Here is a 22,773-nt window from a genome sequence, read left to right on the forward strand (position 1 = left end):
AGAAAAATAGCATTGCATTTTTAATATAGTAAAAATAAAAAAAGGACACAGCACTGGAGTACAAATGTATTCCTGCGCCACTGTGGTCTTAGCAAGATCAAGGTTAGTAAATCTAAAATGGGTTCATATCGTCATCAAGAAATGATAGTCAGATGAGCATGTAAACAAATCATGACAGCTTACGAATATTCAGGCTACATTGAAGTTAGATAATATATTTTTAAGGGGTTTCGTCAAGTTGAGGACAATCGCAGATGATGCAACTATTTTAACAGCCTTTGTCCTGACTTGATATCCTCCGCTGGAGATATAAATAGAAGCGGCGCGAAGGCCGTGTTTCAAGTCGTGACCAGTGCGTACAACTGGCGACAAGTATCCCAGTACGTCGTGAGGACAGTCACGGTGATTGCGAAATTATGGCTTCACGGGCATACGCTTGTCTGTTCAAAATAATCATATCTGCATAAATTAGATTTGACATGTATTTTGTACAGATGCATATATAGTGATGCACTGAAAGGTAATACCAACATATTATATGCACAACGATGATAAAAAGGATAAGTTGATATATTACATGTGTATAAACGCAAATCATAGGAAAATATATTCATCTCTGTTGTGTTTTTGGGGCACGAGTGGCCCAGTCGTCTGAGGCACCGCAGTTCGTTGTGTAGAGTTGCGCCCCTTGGGCACGCCAGGCACCTTTGAATGTGGGTTCGAATCCCGATTCACACCGATAATGTTTCTGGGTTTGTCAGCACCATCGTGGGTTTCACCGAAGTGGTAAATATCTGAGACCTCTTTCACTTCGGGCTTTCCTCCCACATTAAGCTGTTGTACCGTGAAATAACTGGAATACTGTCCATCAGTCAAAATACATGCGGTTTAATCTCAGTGATAATTTGTGTTCCGTTTTCTGCCGAGGCCCAGGTGTGCTTCCTGCTTTAGCCGAACAGGGAAACCAGCAACTCTTTCAATGCCTCATCCATACTTCTTGAATATCATTTTACAATTTCGAGATAAGTTTTTTCTGTATTTAGTATTGCATTACTATAAGTTATATGTTATAAATTCATGTATTTCTTATATCCGCCTCGTAAACTCTACACATCACTTCTATTATTCGGGCATACAGTGAGTGAGTGAGTGAGTGAGTATGGTTTTAGGCCGCTTTTAGCAATATTCCAGCAATATCACGGCGGGGGACAGCAGAAATGGGCTTCGCACATTGTACCCATGTCGGGAATCGAACCCGGGTCTTCGGCGTGACGAGCGAATCGGGCATACAGAGACCATATACCGATGTGTGGTTTCTGGTGCATATAGGTCGCAACCGAATATTAAGGAAGACGAACCGACCTTGTGTTTATTGTCTAGTGAACTCAGGTAATGGCCGATCATTAACTCAAGTTTCATGTATCATTCTTTTTGTTTTTATCTCACTATTCATTTGGTCTTTTTGTCAAATTCAACTGAAACCCGGTCCCGTGTTCGGTCATGGCACACGCTTGTGTCACGCGTTACATGTGACACCGATGTGACATGGGTGCTGAACGAGAAATAATTCCTAGGCAGTAGCATAGGGGCGGGTGGGTGGGATGTTGGTCTCTCTCTCATACATACTCTCTCTCTCTCTCTCTCTCTCTCTCTCTCTCTCTCTCTCTCTCTCTCTCTCACACACACACACACACTCTCTCACACACACACACTCTCTCTCACACACACACTCTCTCACACACACTCTCTCTCTCTCACACACACACTCACTCACACACACTCTCTCTCTCACACACACTCTCTCTCTCACACACACACAGTCACTCACACAATCTCTCTCTCACACACACACTCACTCTCTCTCTCACACTCTCACAACCTTTCTCACGCACTTCCTCACTCTCTCTCTCCCCCACACACACTCTCCCTCTCACACACACACTCACTCTCTCTCTCACACACACTCTCTCACACACACACACACACACACACACACACACTCTCTCACACACACACTCACACGCTCCCTCTCACACAAACTCATTTGAAAACAAATAATTGAAAGAAATATATGTTGTGCACATTAACTGATCATAGTATTTCCATATACTTTAATGAGGAATACATATATGGCGTTGTCGTATGTCTGACTAATCATGCATCATGTCAGTAGTTGTAGTAGTAACAGTGGTAATTGTAGTAGTAGCAGTAGATAAGGTGAGGTGAAATCTGGTTTAACGTCGCGTTCAATATTAATGCATTTTTAATTATATACACGTGTCTGAAAATATGTAAAATGTAAATCATACATAAATATATATTTCTATATAAATCAGTTGTCGGGCTTCGCTTTCAATTCTATGTATCACGTGATATTACTCAATATTTTCAACCTCCAGGAAAACAACAACATTTCATCAGGTGACGTTGGTGTCGAAGACATTTATGAAATTGAGATGAATGACATTTGAAGATGTTTCTGGGATATATGAAAAGAAACAGAGTAGTGCTGAACGTTTTGTGTAAATATTAAATCGATATCATGCCTGTATACATTAGTTTAAGTACGTGTACATGTCAATATCTACTTGCCAACCTACTGAACATCATACAGTAATATGATTCATGCTGTTTCCCTCACACATTGCATACATGTACAGCCGCGCACTACGCGCTGTGTGACCTCGGCTGTATTGGCGTCGGTCACAAGGAGATGCATGGTTCAGTCGCCACACTTTTTTCAGAATAGATCAATATGTCACGTTTCCGACATGTATCGCTTAGGTGTAAGGAATTATTGCTTCTAATTCATCTGTTTTTAGTCAATAGAGAATATATGAAAGAAAATAAAGCGAACTATTTTGTATGAATTAGATCTGACATATTCAGTTCTATAACAGTCCACTGCTGGTAACACAGATTATGTGAAACAGGTAAGGAACTTTTATTCAAAACCTATGTCTCAGAGTACAATGGAAGTCCGTTAATCCGGGTACACGGGGTGGGGTAATGAGATCTCACGGTATATAGATGACGATGTTGGCTGTGTTGTCTCAACGAAAATGTTATTAATATATTTATCGTAATGATTGTCCAATTTGTAATTACACATACACCGGCAAGTATGAAAAGTAAAAATGATACTACTCAGGTATATAACATGCCCTGGTGCCAGTAGTTCAGTGTGGAAGAGGGACTATTTCTTGGCTCACATATCATCCAGGTCTCATACTGCGTAGTTCGAGGCTAAATATAGAGCCAGGCTGGAAATAAATATATACCGGGAAAAACCAGAACTGTCTAAATATAGGAGGGGAATCCCTTTCCAAGAACATCTATTCCAGTTTCATTTTTGCGTGCTTATCGATCTGTGAATATCGTTTATTAGCGTAGCTGCGGTCTCAATTCGTACATGCGCATTTGAGTCGTAAACAAAGCTCATTTTCTTAATATTTTTTTTTAAACAGAAATTTAGGATCGCCTTCCTTAATGTTGTATAATTTGTACATGTATTTCAGATATTAAGGTATTCTAAATATTTTATCAATGCATCAATGAATATTGCATCAACTCTCCTGTGCTAGATAACGGATACGGAGCCTTTTTGCAGTCTTGTTTTTGTTAAGTAATTATTGTCATTCTTAAACACATATAATGCATGTTTTATTCTGAAAATATAATGTGAAAATGTAATCATGGTATTGCTTTCCAGAACGTTTCTACCATTAAATGCACACTTTAAATATGTATGGAGACTTTAAGTGTAATAATGCCAAGTGCGTCATTCGGGTGGACGAATAATAAGTAAAATGTCAATAAATAAATTGAAATTTCATTTGGTTAGTTCACAAAGTTATGTGGTGGTTTTAAGAAAGAAGAGAATATTACATAAACAAGTTAGGAATATAAATATTATTCCCACCTATTCAGATATGAATATTAGCAGAGGATGGCTGATCATAATAGCTACCTAAGTAAATCAGAAATCGTCTATCTGTGCGAATTAGTTCCCCATTGTAATAAAAGGACAATCTGCTCTCTTGGATACTAAGACAATTGCAAGCTCTTTACGACATATTATTAGCGTGGTGACGTCTCGTGTCTAATACGCTGATTTGGAGCATATGACGCCGATCATCATTTTACAAATTGCATCATACAACATTTGTACATGATTAATTTATGTTCAATGCATTTTAGGAACAATATCCTATTTGGTCAAATGAAACACCATGCAAGCGACGAAAGCAGTCGTCGCTGCTGTGCTCGTCCTTAACATAGCTGTTGGAATCGCAGTTATTTGTGTTGTGGTGACTGTCGAGGAGGAACACCACAGGCCCCCTGCTGCAACACTCTGGAACAATGCCGAGCAGTTGAAGAAGCAGATCGACGAAGTACTAATTTTAAATGAAATTAATTAACTGAAACCCGCTCACAACTGTCAGTCGTAAATGCTATATTGTAGGCTGCACTGAACATTGTGCTGCAAACGTATGACTAAATAAATTTAACACGTATGAACATCTATATCCTTTAAAAGTATGTATGTCCGTTAGTTGATCGTTCACATAAAACGATATCTGAAAAAAATAGATTAAAGATCACCATGTATCACCATCGATAGTAGGTGCTTCTCTAGGAGTTCACATGTACGTATCCAATTCAGCATGCTATTTAAATATTTCCTCTTCCAAACAAAGAAAGAGTATCTCAATATTTACACTGGTCATTGCAGATTTATGTTGATCCTCGGGAGACTCCGCATCACCCCCGAGGTAAGTGGGTTTTCCTGTGCTAGAGACATACACATTTTACTTAAAATCCATCTCAAACTCAATACATATAAACATGATGAAATATATATTAACAAAATGTGTTCCCTCTCTGCCATCGTTCACATGGCTTTACATATTGTGCCAACACGTTTATATAATGTAAATGGTATAATTTGGCTAGTGTCGCCTAGTGTGCTATAATATATGTTTACATTCATACAGATCCACAAGCCATTACGTCACTAGATTATTGGAATATTCTGAAGCCCATCGCATTTCTGACCGGACTTGACTTTGGCGAAAACAACGAAGGTAAACATGTTCTCATCTCATCTGCAGCATATGTTTCAAATCAGTTCAACATCGTTTTGTTGTAGGACAGTCACCGGTGTACGTTACCAGTGTACCATTCGAACCTTGTGTATGTGATTTCTTAATGTAAGCATTTATTATTAATATAACTGTTGTATAACGTGTTAGACGGGCAATGGAAATGCGACTGAATCAGGAAATATTTCGAGGCGGTTACGAGTTTGCGTAGGGAAATAGTATCACAACCTTGAAATAACGAGTTTAGACAAGTCATACGTCAACAACGAACTTTTCTTGTCGGGAGGACCTAGCAATCAAATTTCAGTTCACGTCACCGCCACATGACGTACAAATTAATGTAACACATGGACGTTTAATTAGAGACCCATGTTACAGTCTCAGAAAATAATTGAGTTCAGCTCTGTCCATTTTTTGGCAAATGTGTACACCACTATACCCAGTGAAAAAGTTCAGAAAAAAACTTCTTCATCCATGGGGCATTTGTCACTACAAACGTGGAGATGGGTGTAAAATGAAAGCAAATGTCATCTGAAGTTTACTGAGAACTGTACTTAATAATATTTATGTGAAGTTTGGGGGATATGATATATTTCCAAGAAGTATGCATGAAGTTTTCAATAGTGAACCCATTCTCGCTGAAATATTCCATCAGCTTTTACCAACATCTTCCCGTTTTTGAAGTTTAACTATTACTTGAATTTCCTTTGGAGAAGGATGCGCTCACATGCGATAGTGATTCATAAACACATGCCAATGATATACTCGGAATCATTCAATGGACTCTCCTTTCGGCAGCTATTTCTTACGAATATGGAAAGGGTTTTCCGGCGTTTGATTATTTATGTGTATATGAATACATGCAGGAGGGATATCATATGATTGTTGAAATCATGTTCTGTCGATTCATGTTGGTAGTAACACGAACTCGTAACATTATAACGGAGAATCAAACCCTTAATAGGGAATCGGAGTTATTGCATGGTTGACATCAAAGGAAATATGCCACTTCCATGCTACAAATGTGACTTACCAAGGATTGGTTCAAAACAGTGTGATTATAATCTGAATGTAGATTTTCAGTCATATAATCCATATAGGCATAACTGAAATCATATCACACATGTATGAATATAGTTTGTGCATGATCACTTACTCTATGATATAGACATATATGTACCTGTGTTTTCTTGACAGATACGCCTACAAACACTGCAATAAGGAACTGGATACCGTTTGTTGGCCCAGGCAGACAGTACTTGTACAATGGTATGACATACGAAAACGGAAGTGTTTCTATCCCAACCGCTGGAGTGTATGTCGTCTATTCCCATGTAAAATTTTACACAGAAAAAAATCATCGCGTTGATCCCGAGCTTGATTTTCATCACAGCATAACACGATACAATGCTGTGTCTCAACAGACAGAGACTGTATCGGGGAACATAGTGTGTGAGAACAAGAACAATGTCATTGACGGAGCAAGTCTGGAATACTCCAGTGACATCCACAGTTTGGTGCAGCTGAATGCTGGAGACCTGGTCATAGTAAATGTGTCGCATTTGGAACTGTTAAAGTCGGACAAGGATTGGCATTATTTTGGAGCATATATTATTTGAATTTACTTTGACCGGCAATCTAGAAGTTGTCTAAAATTGATAATAATTCAAATGATGTATATTCCGTAATGCATCCAAATTTTTAAAACCCAAAATATTTATTGGAAAAATCTCCATTTACCAGATTGTGTGCGTGTTTGTTGTTTAACGCAACATTCCAGCTGTATCACAGCGGTCTGTAAATAATCGAGTCTGGGCCAGACAATCCAGTGTTTGATATCATGAGCATCGATCCACGAAATTGGGATCGATTACAAGAATCAACCTGATCCCGTTAGTCGCCTCTTACCAGATTGACCCCCAAGAACGTGAATGTATGTAAGTAAATTAATGTATATATATTTAAATAGTATTACTCCATATGAATAAACATATACATATTTAACGCACTGTGTTCTTTCTATTCAATAACAAAACCGAATGCATATACTGACACACTTTGAAAATGTCTATTCGAACTTTGTTATAATTGGAAAAATGTCTACAAAAATCAAGTTCATTTGTTCGATGTCTTTAGACATGCAATAATCAAACTCAACACTGTCGTCGTGTAGGTTCGAATCTTATTTGATGTGTTTGGAGATGGATTTGAGCCTACAAACACATCTTCTCTGATCCCTTAAACACGATTATGCGTTTTCATTGTGTGTCAGTACAGCTGGAAATTGTACTTGGTATGTTTGTTTGTTTGCACTCAGCAATATTCCAGCTATGTGACGGCGGTCTGTAAGATGATGGAGTCTTGACCAGACACTCCCCTGATTCATGCGCATAGATCCACGCAATTGGGATACACAATGCCATTTAGAAAGTGGTCAATTGTAACAAATGTTATATTTGGGATAACACTTTCTTATTAAGTACAGATTCTCGTACTGGGTTGAGTCCCGTCTGGGATTGTGTATTCATAGCTTTCGGCCATGGGGGTCGTACCAATTTACACTTGTCAGAGGGGTACTCAAAGTACGTGATCTAGACTACAAGTTGTCGGACTTTCATTTTTGTGGAAGCCTCGGTAGCTGAGTGGGTTAGATCGCTGACTTTATGTGCCTCACTCTGGCAAGTGTGGGTTCGAATCCCGGACGGGACTCAACCCAAAAAAGTACGAGAATCTGTACTTTACTAAGAAACATTTGTTACATTTGACCACGTTCTAAATGGCATTGTGTATTCGTTAATTGTATATGATATCTGGAACTGTTATCCCATGGGGACATCCTATAAAACACCCTTAAAGTACATTTTTTAAACAACGTGAAAAAACATCATCGATCGCCAACAATATTTGACAGCCAGGCGAATCCATATTCATTTGAAATAAGTAGATAAAGTAGTTCTGAAGCTACAGTTTTATATCCACATTTACTCAAACCCAAACCTTACACTTGTACAAGTCAGAACGAAACTATTATGCATCTTGCAGCAATATAGACATAGGAGTGTTTTTAACAGGAATACTAGTACATTTACATGTATGTATAAATTCAGAACGGGTTGGATGGGAATTCAGGAGATGTCGATTTGTGGTAGTAATAGTCATATTTATACTAATAGGAATATGTGCAATGGTGATTGCCTAATCTGTTCTCGGTGAACAGATCTTCTTTTCCTCATACGATTAAATCTGAATATGTCTAAGGGTGGGTGCGTGTATATTCCGTTCTTTCTGGCAGACGAATCAATAGACATTGAGCAACAGTGTGACCATGATGGAATATTTATATAAAGCATAAATCAAGTTTGTGACGCAGGTTATGATGGTAATGAAAACAAGTATGCATATGCATTAAAGTGAAAGGGTGAATAATAACGTGTCGGCCTTTCACCTCAGGATTAATGGGATGCAGATTAACCAGGTTTCACTGTACACTAACGTGTGCAGGCTGTGTAACATTTCTGACGTGTGTCATAGAGCGTACACATGCAAACGTCATGCATCTCTGGGGCAATGATCATGAGAGCAATATTTCAATAACCTAAGTACGGAAAAATTAACCTGTCTGCAGATCCGTTTTATGCAATAAAATGTCGATAATCAGCACACCAAACTTAATTATTAAGGTACGTATATAGTACTGTGTCAACATCAAGACAACTGTACACACGACTGAATGGATAAGCAAGGACGTCGAAAAAGGGTCATGCAACAATGCAACAAACCCGTCTCACTAGTGTCATTCTATAAATAACAGAATTCCTCGGGAATCGTTGAGTCGATCAGCGTGTGGCTTTCTCTGTCGACGCCGGCAATCGCGAGAGTGTTGAAGCAATCACCCTTTGAAATGAAACGTAATGTAAAACGACTACAGTGAGAATAGGGGGTTCACGGGGTCAGGTTAGGTGACCAAACGGTTTCCTTGGAAACAGATATTGTACACAGTGTGTCATAGAAAGTAACATACTTCTAGCTTCTATAAACATTATTCATACGCTCCGATTTAGGTCACAACAGTTGTGGGGGGCACGGGGGGCCCAGTCATCTAAGGCGCCGCGATTCGCTGTGCAGAGTTGCGTCCCCTGGACACGCCAGAAACCTATGATTGTGGCTTCGAATCCCGGTTCACCCCGATTATGTTTCTAGGTTTGTCAGCACCATACCCGTGCTCGAGTGTTTCACCGAAGTGGTAAACGTCTGAGACCTGCATCACTTCGGGCTTTCCTCCCACATAAAGCTGACACGCCGTGGTATAACTGGAATACTGTAAAAAGCGGCGTTAAACCATACTCACTTACTTACACTACAGTTGTGTGACATCATCTATTTTCTCTAATGACACGGACCGTTGTGTTGCACAAATACTAATAAACTAAGCTTTAAAATGCGTGTGACAGATTGACATTTGACAACGCTAGAAAAGGTACAAGGATAAAGAAACTAGAGGTGTGTGCAAGAACTTGCAAGACGGAAACAGACTCGGAAACAATGGGAAACACATTTCCTGTTGTCAGTTTTCGATCGAAATAAACGAATATTTATTTTTATCGAGAGTATCACATTATGGTCATGTGGTTTTCTGATGGCCAATATCAACACCAAGCGGACGATCTATCACTTTGGGTTTGTGACAGTACTAACACTTTAAACAAGATTGTTTTCGAAGTGGTGAATTTTGTCTGAATGATCTCTGCTTCAAACTGATATATTTGTCACATTTTATTAATAACTTTTGAAATGGTCTACCATATGTTCATGACAGAATAGGAATCAATGTGGAAGTCTGGAATTTGAACCATGACCATATAGGAATCCTGCACTGCTAAGTACGGGACCCCAGACAAGTGTACTTTCTTATAATTAGCTATAGTATCACAGTATAAGTAACATGCATGTATATGATCTGTGGGCCTGATACATGCAAATGATTTTCTACACCCGATGAGACCGAGATGAAATATGCAACGATTTATATTTACCAGTTGTCACACTACAAATATTCATCTTCATCCAACTCAGACTTTCTGTATGGCAACTCAAAGAACGAACAGTGGCACTGTGCGTTGTCAACAAATTGTAAATAACGTCATAATGCGGCTCACCTACTTGTATGATTTTCACACGATAGCATCTGTCCTATCAGGTACTCGAATGTCCATGATTAGACATTTACCGCTTTGATCGAGTCCACGAGAATAAGCTTTTATCGACCGAAAATGGTCATAGGAAGCTGGCACACTTGTGGAATGAGTTTCGAAACCTATCAGTACTTGAGTACGTGATCCTCGGTGCTTGTAGAATATGTACAAAGTATCAGGTTGTGTATAGATTACATATAGGCGAAATGGGTGCATGTATTATGTATTCTTCAGTGCTGACGGATGCGCCTTGTTTTCAAGTCATGCATTGTCGCACAATTTTGAGGTCCATTGTTACCTATCGTGATGGTGTCGCCATGTCGTAATGAGTAGCGCACGCAGTCGTGTCCTGATTTATATAGACTTCAAAAAAGGTTGTTAAATTCATGACACCACGTGATATACATGTAGTAATGTGTAAACATCAGGAAATTATTGTTAATACATGTACACGACCGAATAACTAAGCATGATAAAACGATTACGCAACGTTAAAGCCCGGACACAATCGACCGTCATTCATTTCTATAAATAGCACATTTCCTCGGGAATCATTGATTCGGTCAGCATGACGTTCGAATACCCCACAAGGGAAAGCCAGTAAACCTGCAACCGTTATTGAAACACATTTATACGATCGGGTAAGTTGACTAGAGTTCCTTTTTTACAGAGTTAAAAGTTATAGAATCTAACCTGCTGTTGATTAGCTATTGCAAACAACCAATGACGGGGAGCGTTTTGCGTTTTGTTACACATATTGCAATACTATAAGCTAAGCTACAACTGTGTGCCAGTTGTTAACCTACCAGCAAATGTTTATAGGAAACTACCTTCAGATATTATGCATGGGATAAAAATAAATTTTGGATGATCGTTTCCCCGTCATGTGAGTGTCCAATGAATACATCATGTTTGGCCCATTTTCAGCAGAAGGAAAGTGTACTGCTGTTGTTACTTTGTGGGAGTGAACTAAAATAGTTGGATATTCGATTAAATTGAGTGTAAGGTATATTAATGGTTGTTGATCTTATTGTTTAGTATTGTGTAATTTTAGGTATATTACATCAGGGGGGACCGATTTTGGTATGTTGCATACATAGTGAATACTTATATATTAGGCTTTAGGTTCAGATGTTCAGTGAAATATTCACAGATTGCAATTGTGTAGATTTGGTTTTATGTTTCTGAAAAGGGCTTGTTTTATTGTCTTGTTTGTGGCCGTGAGTGCTCATGTATGCTGTGCACAGCTGCTGTTTCTGTTTTGATTGCGTATGATGGTGGAGTGGCATTTGCTGTGTGTGGAGGATGATGGTTGTTTCACGACACTGAGCATTCTGTTGTATTTATTGTGCAGCACATGTAGCTGTTATAACTATTATTAATACTGATTGTTTTTAGGAACTGGATACGTAAGAAGTCTTTACTAAAACCAGTCTATTGTACCATTACTACTAAATCAAATGAAGAAATGTTTTGATAGCTGGTCAAATTCATGCCATCTGTCTCGCAGCATAGTTAAAACAGATGATATTCTGTGTAGATTACCAGATTTGTTATTAATTCCATCCAATGTAACCATTTTGTCAGAAAAGCCCAATGTTTAGGCAGTATTAAGGAGGTTAAAGGTCATTCATATTATTCTGAGCTATGAATACTTTTCCGGCGCATAACTAAAACAGATACTGATTTTTTTCAGATCAGTTTAGCTTCCAAACAAGTCAATGATATGATTCGGAAAATGAACTTCAACAAATAGTTATTTGAAAATATGCATCGTATTCAATCAGTGTCAGATATTGTTGTCTACTTTATATAGTAATAACTTACAAGCCGTTTTATCATTCGTTAGAAGTAACATTTGAATAACTATATGAATGAAATTGTGACATTATGAAATTTTAACACGTCTAAGATGCAACTAGTTATCATAAATCTAGTGAGTGAGTAAGTGTAATAACCCGGACATATCACATCAGGGGACATCAGAAATGGGCTCGCACATGTTACCATTTGGGGGATCGAACCCGGGCCTTCAGCGTGGTGAGCAAACGCTTTTTTCACTATGCTACTCCATAAACAGATAAACTGATAAACATATTATTGATCATAATGAAATTCCTCAAATTATTGATATTGCCTCCGCGATATATAATTGTAGACAAATAAGTCCATTTGTTACGCATAATATTCCATTTACAAAGTGAATGCACTTGGATCTACCTTACTATTATCCCGATAGGCTTGGATCAGTGTTTAATCCATTTTATTTCAACTCAAGTGTACAACTACCCATGTAGACATACATAGGCTGTATTTGACATATTTGTTTCAGGATCTGTATGACAACTTTACATTACATGTACATGAATACGTGATGTATCAAGTGACGTTAGGTGTACATTGTACTGATATTCCAAATGGACAATTAAAGAACCGCGTCAACGTGCTACTCGTTATCTTGTACATATTTTGCTGCCATGTCGTTTTGATAATGTACGATTATTTCGTTTAAGTATGTATGAATGTAGTATGATGTATCAATACATAATGTGGAAAAGTGCCAGCGTCTGTAACGCTCTTTCCGAATCTCAGTTTGTCCGGGTGTTTATTGTTTTTCTGAGCCGCAGGATGCGTTGATGGCAAAGCCGACCTGTCCACAAAACCTGAAGCTGTGTGAGCGTTCTGATACGTCAAAAACACTCACCCAAAGGGTACAGGGGTGCAATGCATGCTGAACATCTCGTCATATATACGCATATTTCTATGCAGAGGCAAAAAGTTAGCTTATGTACTGAATCGCAAAAGTAACGTAATTAATAGTTTACATAACTGAACTTAATTTATTCTAAGCCAGGATACCTTATGTAAGACACCATGCATTGCATTGAGTGATACGTGACAAACTGCCACGGCGCCTGAATCCATACAGTGATGATCATGAGGATATTCACTCTCTTATTCGCAACGACAGCTGCAATTTATCTCCTTTAAAAGAAGCATACCCATTTAATTGTTTGCATGAAAATAAGGCGCTTTGTCCGATCTGGCTTTAATCTGATGATATTATGGTGCTTGGGCGCTGTATATATAGAATAGTATTTCGATATATAGACACTCAGGCATGAAACAAGTGAGTAGAAAATCAGTCACAAGATCTGGACTAACAATACAACTATTAATAGTCTTTGGGTATTTCACTGAGGAAAAATGGTAGATATTTCAAAGACACTTTTGGAATGGACAAGCATCAAGTCACAGGTCATGAGACACACGTGTATAATTTCATTATAATATGTTTCTAAATAATATCAATCGACGAATAGGTATATACAGATGACATGTTTATTTGATTGGGGTGGGGGGAGGGAGAGTCCATATATGTGCACTACATGTGCAGTATTTTCTTGTATTGGATGCTTATAATTGTCATGTCTTGTATGTGAGTGGTGGGTGCATGTAGCTCGCATGTATATACCCTAGGGGTGGGTGGTGCAACTCGTTTGCATCTTTATTACTCACTGGTGAATAGGTTACATTAATTAATACCTATTATCTTTGGTCGACTGGAGCTGATTGGTGAAAGTAGTTTACGAGTATATAAAGACAAGTTAGTTGCATGTCTGTTACTAGTATATTACCTTCAGGCGGATGTGTGTTTTTCATTAGCTTACATTACATGAAAATGATCACAGGTGCATATATTTTCAATGTATTTTATTTATTGTCGGATTGGTGCCTTGGGGCGAATAGATGCATGCAGATCAAATACGGGAGGGTGCAGGTAGATAACGTAGTCATTAACAAGGCGATGATGAGAAAATGTTTGCTGCTTTCATATTATTAAGGAACGAGTGATTACATGTATAGTATAATTATCCTGAGTTGGTGGTGTTCTTTATCTAGGTACAGATGGATTGATATAGTCTTCATGTATATGTCTCGTACGCTTTGCATTGATTAGTTATGCTCTTGTGGCGGACGGATGCAAAAATATTGTATTTGGCATTACTAAGGGGCTTTTGTGTGCATGTAGCTTACATGCATACAATCTGAGAGACTCAGTGCATTTGTACGTGTAACTAAGATGTACATTATCTAAAGGAGGGTATAAGCTTCTTTGTGGCGTAAATGCATGCTACTATATAGCTTTTATCTAGAAGTGCGTTTAACATGCAACTTATTTGTGTATTATCTAGGGGAGGACGGGACCCTGTTGTTTGTAGGCTACATACATATTCCATAGGAGCAGGTCAGGGCAGGTGGAACATGTGTATTGCATCGAGACGGATCGAGGCATGCTATTGGATGACGATGGGTTGTTGCATGTTAACATGTGGATTATCAAGGAGCTTATGGATGCATTACATCACATGTTCATTAGAGAAGGACGGATTGTTGCAAGATTATATTACACGTAGGTTGTCAAGAAGCGGATGGATGCATTAAGATCATATGTTGTGTTTAGACTGGGAGGGGATTATACAAATATATTACATTAATATTACGCATGGAATTATTTGTAAATGTAGCTTACATATCCAATACGTGATAAAATGCATATGATGTATTTTATCTGTAAGGGTGATTGACGTTGACTATATAAAAGTATTAAGTTCACTCATAGGTGTGCATTAGATTGAGCATAATGTGAGAAGAGAGCCTGAAATAATGGTTTATACTGTGTTACCTGGTTTACCGCATCTTAGTTGATGCATGTCATCGTATCCCAATTGCGTGGATTGATGCTCATGATGTCAATCACTGGATTGTCTGGTCCCGACTAGATTATTTACAGACCTCCGTCATATAGCTGGCATATTGCTGAGGGCGGCGTTAAACAACGCACAAACAAACTAAAGATCGGTTGAATCTGTTCACGTATTATTATATTTCATTCCGTGTTAACAGAAGCGTATCGAATTGCTTGCGCAGTCGTGCATGAATTTATAAACCTGACGTAAAATAAACCCGTTTGGTGTATTCACGACACGACAGGAAATAGACCATACAAATGCATTCCAAACGCATACATCATACAAACTCATTTCTTTTCAGGGTGTGAAGCCTTTGATAAAAATGATAAGAGGGTTCATGCAATTCAGGCTGGTTGTTGCATGGCAGTGTTGAATGTTTTCACTACAAACATCATAAAACTTCATTGTCAGCTTTGGAACGTTTCTGACAAGATTGTGTACAAGTCGGTTGTGTTCAGTACATCACAGGCTGGTTGACATGATCAGTTTGACGTGGACTGGTTTAAACAGAGCACCATCATGTAAGTTTCCAGTTCTTTTCTATTCTGTGGATTGGTTCAATTGGTTATTGTAAACACGTTTAGCTGAAACTTGGTGGAAGGAATGAAGCAGGCAATTATCTAATATGTCATATTGTATCACAATACAAGTGAAAATGCATGCATGTAACGTTTAAGAAATTAGGATCCGGTCTATATTTGAAGAATATGCAACACAGGCTAATTGGTGGAAGCTGATACGCACAACTGAGCGGTTGTGTCCTATGATTGGTTGTAGTGATGCATGTACATGTACCAGGACAGTTAAATGAAACTGTTTGGGGGATTTTACCCACAGGGTGCTTAGTTTATGAATCATTTCAAAATTAAATGACCCCATTATTAAAAGACTTGACCGTATTGAATTTACAAATACGATCATTTTGACAAGCTACAAGTGCCAGTCCTTGTATATTCACATCATATCAAGGCATCAGTGACAAGATTTGTAAGAGAACAAGTTGACGCTCAAAAGGCCAATGTCACTTGGCAAATGAAAAAAAGGTTTGGCTTGGAATACACGGACCATTATTGTGGGGTCCCAGAAGAAGGAAGGGAAGGGGTGGACCAAAGGTCTGGACGACAAAGCTGGTTCTATTCGTACACACATTTCTTTGGCAATGAAAGCTTGTGAAAATGATCCAGAAAAGCTAAGGAACAATATCGACATCATTGTGAAACATTACCAGAGCTGTCACAAAAACTGCCACGTCACATCAAAATGCAAAAGTAAAACGGAAACAGATCACAAATAAAGGTGCTGCACAAACTCTCTTGTCATATATTTACACGCTCCCTGTGTACAAGAAAGCTGAATTATATGCAAACATTATATGGAGTACTAAGTCCTTTTATAATACCATGCTCCAGTGTTGTATTTGGAGATCATAATCGTAGAATGGGAGTTCAAATTGCAAACCATGACTGGAATGCATAAGCAGCAGTATGGCAAAATGTAATGTTAGTGAGTATATAATAGTAGCAAATTAGATTTCAAACTTGGCATAAGCCATGTGGGGTTCGAAGTAGACCCTCTTAGAGAACTGCAGCGCCTTATATTATACCACTGGCCAACTGGTGTTTCTGACTAACTATTAAAATATGAATTCGCCCTTATGTGTTTCAGAATCGGACAGCAACACAAAGACGTAAAGGTCAATCATGGAAAGGATTGGGAAAGTTGGGTGTGCATCACTTCTTCTCTTGAATATAGCAGTAGGCATTGCAGTTATCTGCAGTGTAGCATCCAGTAAACACGGTACGCAGATTAGTAACACAGAAGGTCTGAAGCAACAAATCAGCAAGGTAAGCAGAAATATTGATCTTAATTTTTAAATTTCAGAGTATACTACCTGTAATGTTTTACTGAATTTGATTATACTGGATAATAAAAATAAAAATAATAATAATAATAATAATAATAATAATAATAATAATAATAATAACAGTACTTTTATCATGTTCATATTATTGTTGCTGATTTTCAGAATACCATAATTTATACAATTTGTTAGGTGTGTAATCATTTTACAGATATACGAAGACCGATTGAAAATAATAATCGATAATGATAATGGTACTCATGAACGGAAAGGTAAGTGGATGAAACCAAAATAATTCTTCTTAAATAATCTGCTTTACCAAAGCAATAATTCAGCTGTAATAATTGTCTTAAGACTGCTTGGTAAATACACATGTTAAAGGTTTTGGTAACTTCGTATGCATTGATGCAGAAAATAATGCAAAAAATGCAGTTGAATGATTTGTTTTGATCATGGCTCTACTATGTCAATTGCGTGTGTTATAAGGCAATGTTTAAATCTGATACAGGTGCAAGGCAACCGAGCACGTCAGTGGCATTCTTGAACCTGCTGAAACCTATAGCATATCTTACTGGACTGGACTTCCTTGGGCACATTGGTAAGATAACCAGCTCACTTTTGTTGGGTCAAATAAGTACTATTTACTGTACTGAGGAAAAAACACACATATTTTGATGTAATTATTCTCACACAATCGATCTGCGTTGCGTTCTTCTTCAGATTTGTGTGCATATGTATTGTTTATCCTAACCAATAATGCATGTTTCTGTGACCAATAATACATGGTCTTAATTTCAGAGAATGTAAATGACACATCTATAAAAACATGGGTGCCGTTTGTTGGACCAGGGAGACAACTCTTGTATAACGAGATGCGGTATGAAAATGGCAGCATTATAATCCCCGCCACGGGTGTGTATGCTGTATACAGCCATGTCAAGTTCTACACAGAAAGGAATCGTCGTGGAGATACAGAAACTAATTTCCACCATTCCATAATGCGATACAATGCATTAAAACAGACGAATAAAACTGCACTTGCTGACGCAGTGTCTGAGAATAAAAACGACATCATTGACGGCGCTAGCCTGGAATACTCCAGTAACATCCATGGACTCCTGCAACTCAATGCTGGTGATCAGTTGGTTGTTAAAGTATCAAGGATAAACCCACTGAGGCATGACAGAGACTGGCATTACTTTGGTGTATATATGATTTAAACACTACATCTAGGCAATCTAACAGGTTGTTTTGATATAGAAATGCATTGTGCACCAATGCCTTCACTTCATTTGTTCACTTCATATTGCTTCTTGTTTTAGGTTCAAAAGTGCAGCTCTTGTACATAAGCATTACAAGTATAGTATGTATAGACCTGCATGCATATGCCATCCTTACGCTGTCAGCAAACTGGCGGGGATAATCTATTTTATAATATGGACGAGACTTCCATAAGGTCCTTATTTGGAATCTCGTTACGGGATTCGGAATCCTATAGTCACTACACATGAGAGATAATTACTGACAAAGTCCTCCTATTGATAAACCGATTGTTCTAAAGAGAAGAGCATCATTAGGATATTTTGTATATATAGTAAACTACGTTTATAACGAGCACGCTTATAACGAACTGACGGATATAACGAAAATAGTTTTGTCCCGGCCATTTTCTGTATATATACTTACACCAAACTACGGTTATATCGAACAAATATCAGTGGTCCCTTTGAGTTCGTTATAACCGTAGTTTACTGTATGTTATTTAAGTTATATTCAAACTGTATTAAGACGAATATATTCAAGATCTGTCCATTCATCTACGTGTACAGTGGTTTGAAGATAACATTTATCATTCTCTTTGCTGAAGGGATTTTCTATTTACATTGTAGTTTTGCTTATAGAAATGTGTCATGTTGCTGTTTGTAAACTGATATCACTCTGATTTCGTACTCGGATGTAGCTATGTGTATGTCATCATCAGGACGTAAGTTGTTTTTGTCATCATGGAATTTGCCCCTCAGCTGATGAACGACAACAAATACAACTTCAATCCTTAATTGAATATATTGAGTATTAACGAATATTACCACTTACAACAGGATACTCATTGAAACATATTTTGTTTTGTTTGTTTTATTTTTAATATTCATTGTAATGATTTGCCTCCAAATCTACTTTAACATGTACATCTGTTGGTTTTTGTTTAAAATAAATGACTAAAACAGTATTATTCCTACTGATGAATACGTATTTAGTTGTTTACAAATATTTCTTACACGACCTTCTAAGTAAACATGCGATATATACAATGTAAATATTGTATTCGGCAACTATGGTACTGTCTACCCACCGTTAAAGGGTGCTTGGTACCTGTAAACTTGCTTCACTTTGTAACGTTATGAAAGGCCGCGTGTGCCCTAAACAAACGTGACGTCTCATAGACCCTCGTATGTACATATATAAAGTCCGAAGAACATCACATTAAGACGTTATTTGTGTGGCTTGAGATTATTATTCACTTTTGTGCAGAGAGTAAGTATTCGGCAGGTAACGTTGATTTTTTTCAGCGCATTAAAATAAACTGTGACGGTAGAATTTATACCATATTGCCTCTTGTTGGTTAACCTCCAGTGAGTAGTTAGGTGTCCTAGTGTTTGAGGACTTCTCTCATTATACACTGGTACTGAACGTAAGGCACCATGCAGCCAATCTGTAAGGTGAGACATACTTACTTAGAGTCTTAATGCGTCCAATCTCGATGATCATCGCCTGTCCGTGTATACCGTCAGATCTTATAATCGCCTGTCCGTGTATACCGTCAGGTCTGATCATCGCCTGTCCGTGTACACCGTCAGATCTTATAATCGCCTGTCCGTGTATACCGTCAGGTCTGATCATCGCCTGTCCGTGTATACCGTCAGATCTTATAATCGCCTGTCCGAGTATACCTTGAGGCTCGATCATCGCCTGCCCGAGTACACCGATGGGTATGATCATCGCCTGTTCGAGTATACCGCCATGTCTGATCATCGCCTGATCGAGTATACCGTTAGGTCTGATCATTGCCTGTTCGAGTATACCGCCATGTCTGGTCATCCTGTGTCCGAGTATACCGTCAGGTCCGATCATCGCCTGTCCGAGTATACCTTCAGGTCCGATCATCGACTCTCCGAGTATAGCGCAAGATCTGATCATCGCCTGTTCGAGTGTACCGCCAGGTCTGATCATCGCCTGTTCGAGTATACCGCCAGATCTAATCATCGCCTGTTTGAGAATACCGTCAGGTCTGATCATCGCCTGTCCGAGTATACCGTTAGGTCTGCTCATCGCCTGTTCGAGTTTACCGCCAGGTCTGATCATCGCCTGTCCGAGTATACCGTTAGGTCTGATCATCGCCTGTTCGAGTATACCGCCAGGTCTGGTCATCGTGTGTCCGAGTATACCGTCAGGTCCGATCATCACCTGTCCGAGTATACCGTCAGGTCCGGACATCGACTCTCCGAGTATACCGCCAGATCTGATCATCGGTTGTCCGAGTATACCGTCAGGTCCGGACATCGACTCTCCGAGTATAACGCCAGGTCTGGTCATCGGTTGTCCGAGTATACCGTTAGGTCTGCTCATCGCCTGTTCGAGTATACCGCCAGGTCTGATCATCGCCTGTCCTAGTATACCGCCAGGTCTGATCATCGCCTGTTCGAGTATACCGTTAGGTCTGATCATCGCCTGTTCGAGTATACCGCCAGGTCTGATCATCGCCTGTCCGAGTATACCGTTAGGTCTGATCATCGCCTGTTCGAGTATACCGCCATGTCTGGTCATCCTGTGTCCGAGTATACCGTCAGGTCCGATCATCGCCTGTCCGAGTATACCTTCAGGTCCGATCATCGCCTGTTCGAGTATACCGCCAGGTCTGATCATCGCCTGTCCGAGTATAGCGCAAGATCTGATCATCGGTTGTCCGAGTATACCGCCAGGTCTGGTCATTGGTTGTCCGAGTATACAGCCAGGTCTGATCAACGCCTCTCCGAGTGTACCGTCAGATCTGATCATCGGTTGTCCGATCATACAGCCAGGTCTGCTCATCGCCTGTCTGAGTATACCGCCAGGTCCGATCATCGCCTGTCCGAGTATTCCGCCAGGTCTGATTATCGCTTGTCCGATAATACCGTCAGATCTGATCATCGCCTCTCCGAGTATACCGTCAGGTCTGGTCATTGTCTGTTCGAGTGTACCGCCAGGTCTGGTCATCGGTTGTCCGAGTATACCGTCAGGTCTGGTCATTGTCTGTTCGAGTGTACCGCCAGGTCTGGTCATCGGTTGTCCGAGTATACCGTCAGGTCTGGTCATTGTCTGTTCGAGTGTACCGCCAGGTCTGGTCATCGGTTGTCCGAGTATACCGCCAGGTCTGATCATCGCCTGTCCGAGTATACGGTCAGGTCCGATCATCGGTTGTCGGAGTATACCGCCAGGTCTGATCATCGCCTGTCCGAGTATACCGCCAGGTCTGATCATCGGTTGTCCAAGTATACCGTTAGGTCTGATCATCGCCTATCCGAGTATACGGTCAGGTCCGATCATCGGTTGTCGGAGTATACCGCCAGGTCTAATCATCGCCTGTCCGAGTATACGGTCAGGTCCGATCATCGGTTGTCGGAGTATACCGCCAGGTCTGATCATCGCCTGTCCGAATATACCGCCAGGTCTGATCATCGCCTGTCCGAGTATACCGCCAGGTCTAGTCATCGTTTGTCCGAGTATACCGCCAGGTCTTATCATCACCTGTCCGTGCATACCGCCAGGTCTGATCATCGGTTGTCCAAGTGTACCACCAGGACCGATCATTTCCTATCCGAGTATGCCGCCAGGTCTGATCATCGCCTGTCCGAGTACACCGCCAGGTCTGGTCATTGCATGTCCGAGTATACCGCCAGGTCTGGTCATCGGTTGTCCGAGTATATCGCCAGGTCTGATCATCGCTTGTTCTCTGCCTATGTGCCTGGTCTTATCATCACCTGTCCGAGTATACCGCCAGGTCTGGTCATCGGTTGTCCGAGTATACCGCCAGGTCTGGTCATCGGTTGTCCGAGTATACCGCCAGGTCTGATCATCGCCTGTCCGAGTACACCGCCAGGTCTGGTCATTGCCTGTCCGAGTATACCGCCAGGTCTGATCATCGCTTGTTCCCTGCCTATGTACCATGTGTCAAGCGAGATTTACCGACATATCCTCTATGTGGTACTGTCAAGGCAGGTAAGTGAGTTAAATACTGACACAGCTCAAATGAATAACATCTTGCAGCAAATGTTGAAGTAGAAATGGTAACAGCGTTAGAATTAATTAATCATCAAGATTATTGTATTTTCTTTGAGAGGCATTTAGAAGTTGGAGTACTAAGTAAGGATAAGATATATGGATGAACAACTTCTTTATTACAATAAGGAGCGACGTTTCGGTAGTCTAGTTCTAGTTTCGAATCACGAAGTCGAAGCCTGTTCTTAAACTGATCTCCCCATGAACAATGTGGTGGCACCCCATGTCTACGAAGAGTAGCGATGGATCCCACATGGTGAGCTACGAGCTGTCGTTATATATATATATATAATCCGGGAAAAAACATAAACTTCACAAACAGAAAGTATCTCTAATTAAATACTCACATGGTGTAGGGTGCATAAACTCAGCAAATGTGTTCACATATACGTACAATTTCAAAACGTTATATTTATATCCTAAATGGCAAAAGAAACGTACATTTTTATGATTCACATAATTGAAGTTAATTTTACCTAAGCACTGGCCGCATGTATTACATTTGAATGACCTCATAGCACAATTGTATCCTAGCACCAGTTAGGACC

General features: G+C 39.6%; 3 protein-coding genes across 6 annotated transcripts; all 3 read left to right on the forward strand.

Moving 5' to 3' along the window:
* The first annotated feature begins 53 nt into the window (after nt 1-53).
* On the forward strand, nt 54-6,804 carry LOC124125928. 2 transcript variants are annotated; one of them, XM_046489329.2, is made up of 5 exons: nt 54-102; nt 4,201-4,394; nt 4,736-4,775; nt 4,998-5,087; nt 6,303-6,804. In XM_046489329.2, the coding sequence occupies exons 2-5, from the start codon at nt 4,233-4,235 to the stop codon at nt 6,722-6,724; spliced, it is 714 nt and encodes a 237-aa protein (XP_046345285.2). In that variant the 5' UTR covers nt 54-102; nt 4,201-4,232; the 3' UTR covers nt 6,725-6,804. The 2 variants fall into 2 exon arrangements, with proteins under 2 accessions (XP_046345285.2, XP_046345284.2); XM_046489328.2 differs by lacking the exon at nt 54-102 and adding an exon at nt 2,817-2,933.
* Nucleotides 6,805-10,786: 3,982 nt separating this feature from the next.
* LOC124122755 (tumor necrosis factor-like) lies at nt 10,787-19,511 on the forward strand. Of its 3 annotated transcripts, XM_046485876.2 has the most exons (6): nt 10,832-10,938; nt 15,353-15,572; nt 16,717-16,895; nt 17,124-17,184; nt 17,421-17,510; nt 17,711-19,511. In XM_046485876.2, exons 3-6 carry the CDS (start codon nt 16,752-16,754, stop codon nt 18,130-18,132), a joined length of 717 nt encoding a protein of 238 aa, XP_046341832.2. In that variant the 5' UTR covers nt 10,832-10,938; nt 15,353-15,572; nt 16,717-16,751; the 3' UTR covers nt 18,133-19,511. The 3 variants fall into 3 exon arrangements, with proteins under 3 accessions (XP_046341833.2, XP_046341832.2, XP_048247380.1); XM_046485877.2 differs by lacking the exon at nt 15,353-15,572 and having other exon boundaries at nt 10,787-10,938; XM_048391423.1 differs by lacking the exons at nt 10,832-10,938; nt 15,353-15,572 and adding an exon at nt 13,485-13,555.
* On the forward strand, nt 18,875-22,019 carry LOC125377492 (activity-dependent neuroprotector homeobox protein 2-like). Its single transcript, XM_048391081.1, has 2 exons — nt 18,875-18,896; nt 20,065-22,019. Exons 1-2 carry the CDS (start codon nt 18,875-18,877, stop codon nt 22,017-22,019), a joined length of 1,977 nt encoding a protein of 658 aa, XP_048247038.1.
* Nucleotides 22,020-22,773: the final 754 nt, after the last annotated feature.

The sequence above is a fragment of the Haliotis rufescens genome, unplaced genomic scaffold (assembly GCF_023055435.1).
Source record: "Haliotis rufescens isolate VD_foot unplaced genomic scaffold, xgHalRufe1.0.p SCAF_9, whole genome shotgun sequence".
Lineage (NCBI taxonomy): Eukaryota > Metazoa > Mollusca > Gastropoda > Lepetellida > Haliotidae > Haliotis > Haliotis rufescens.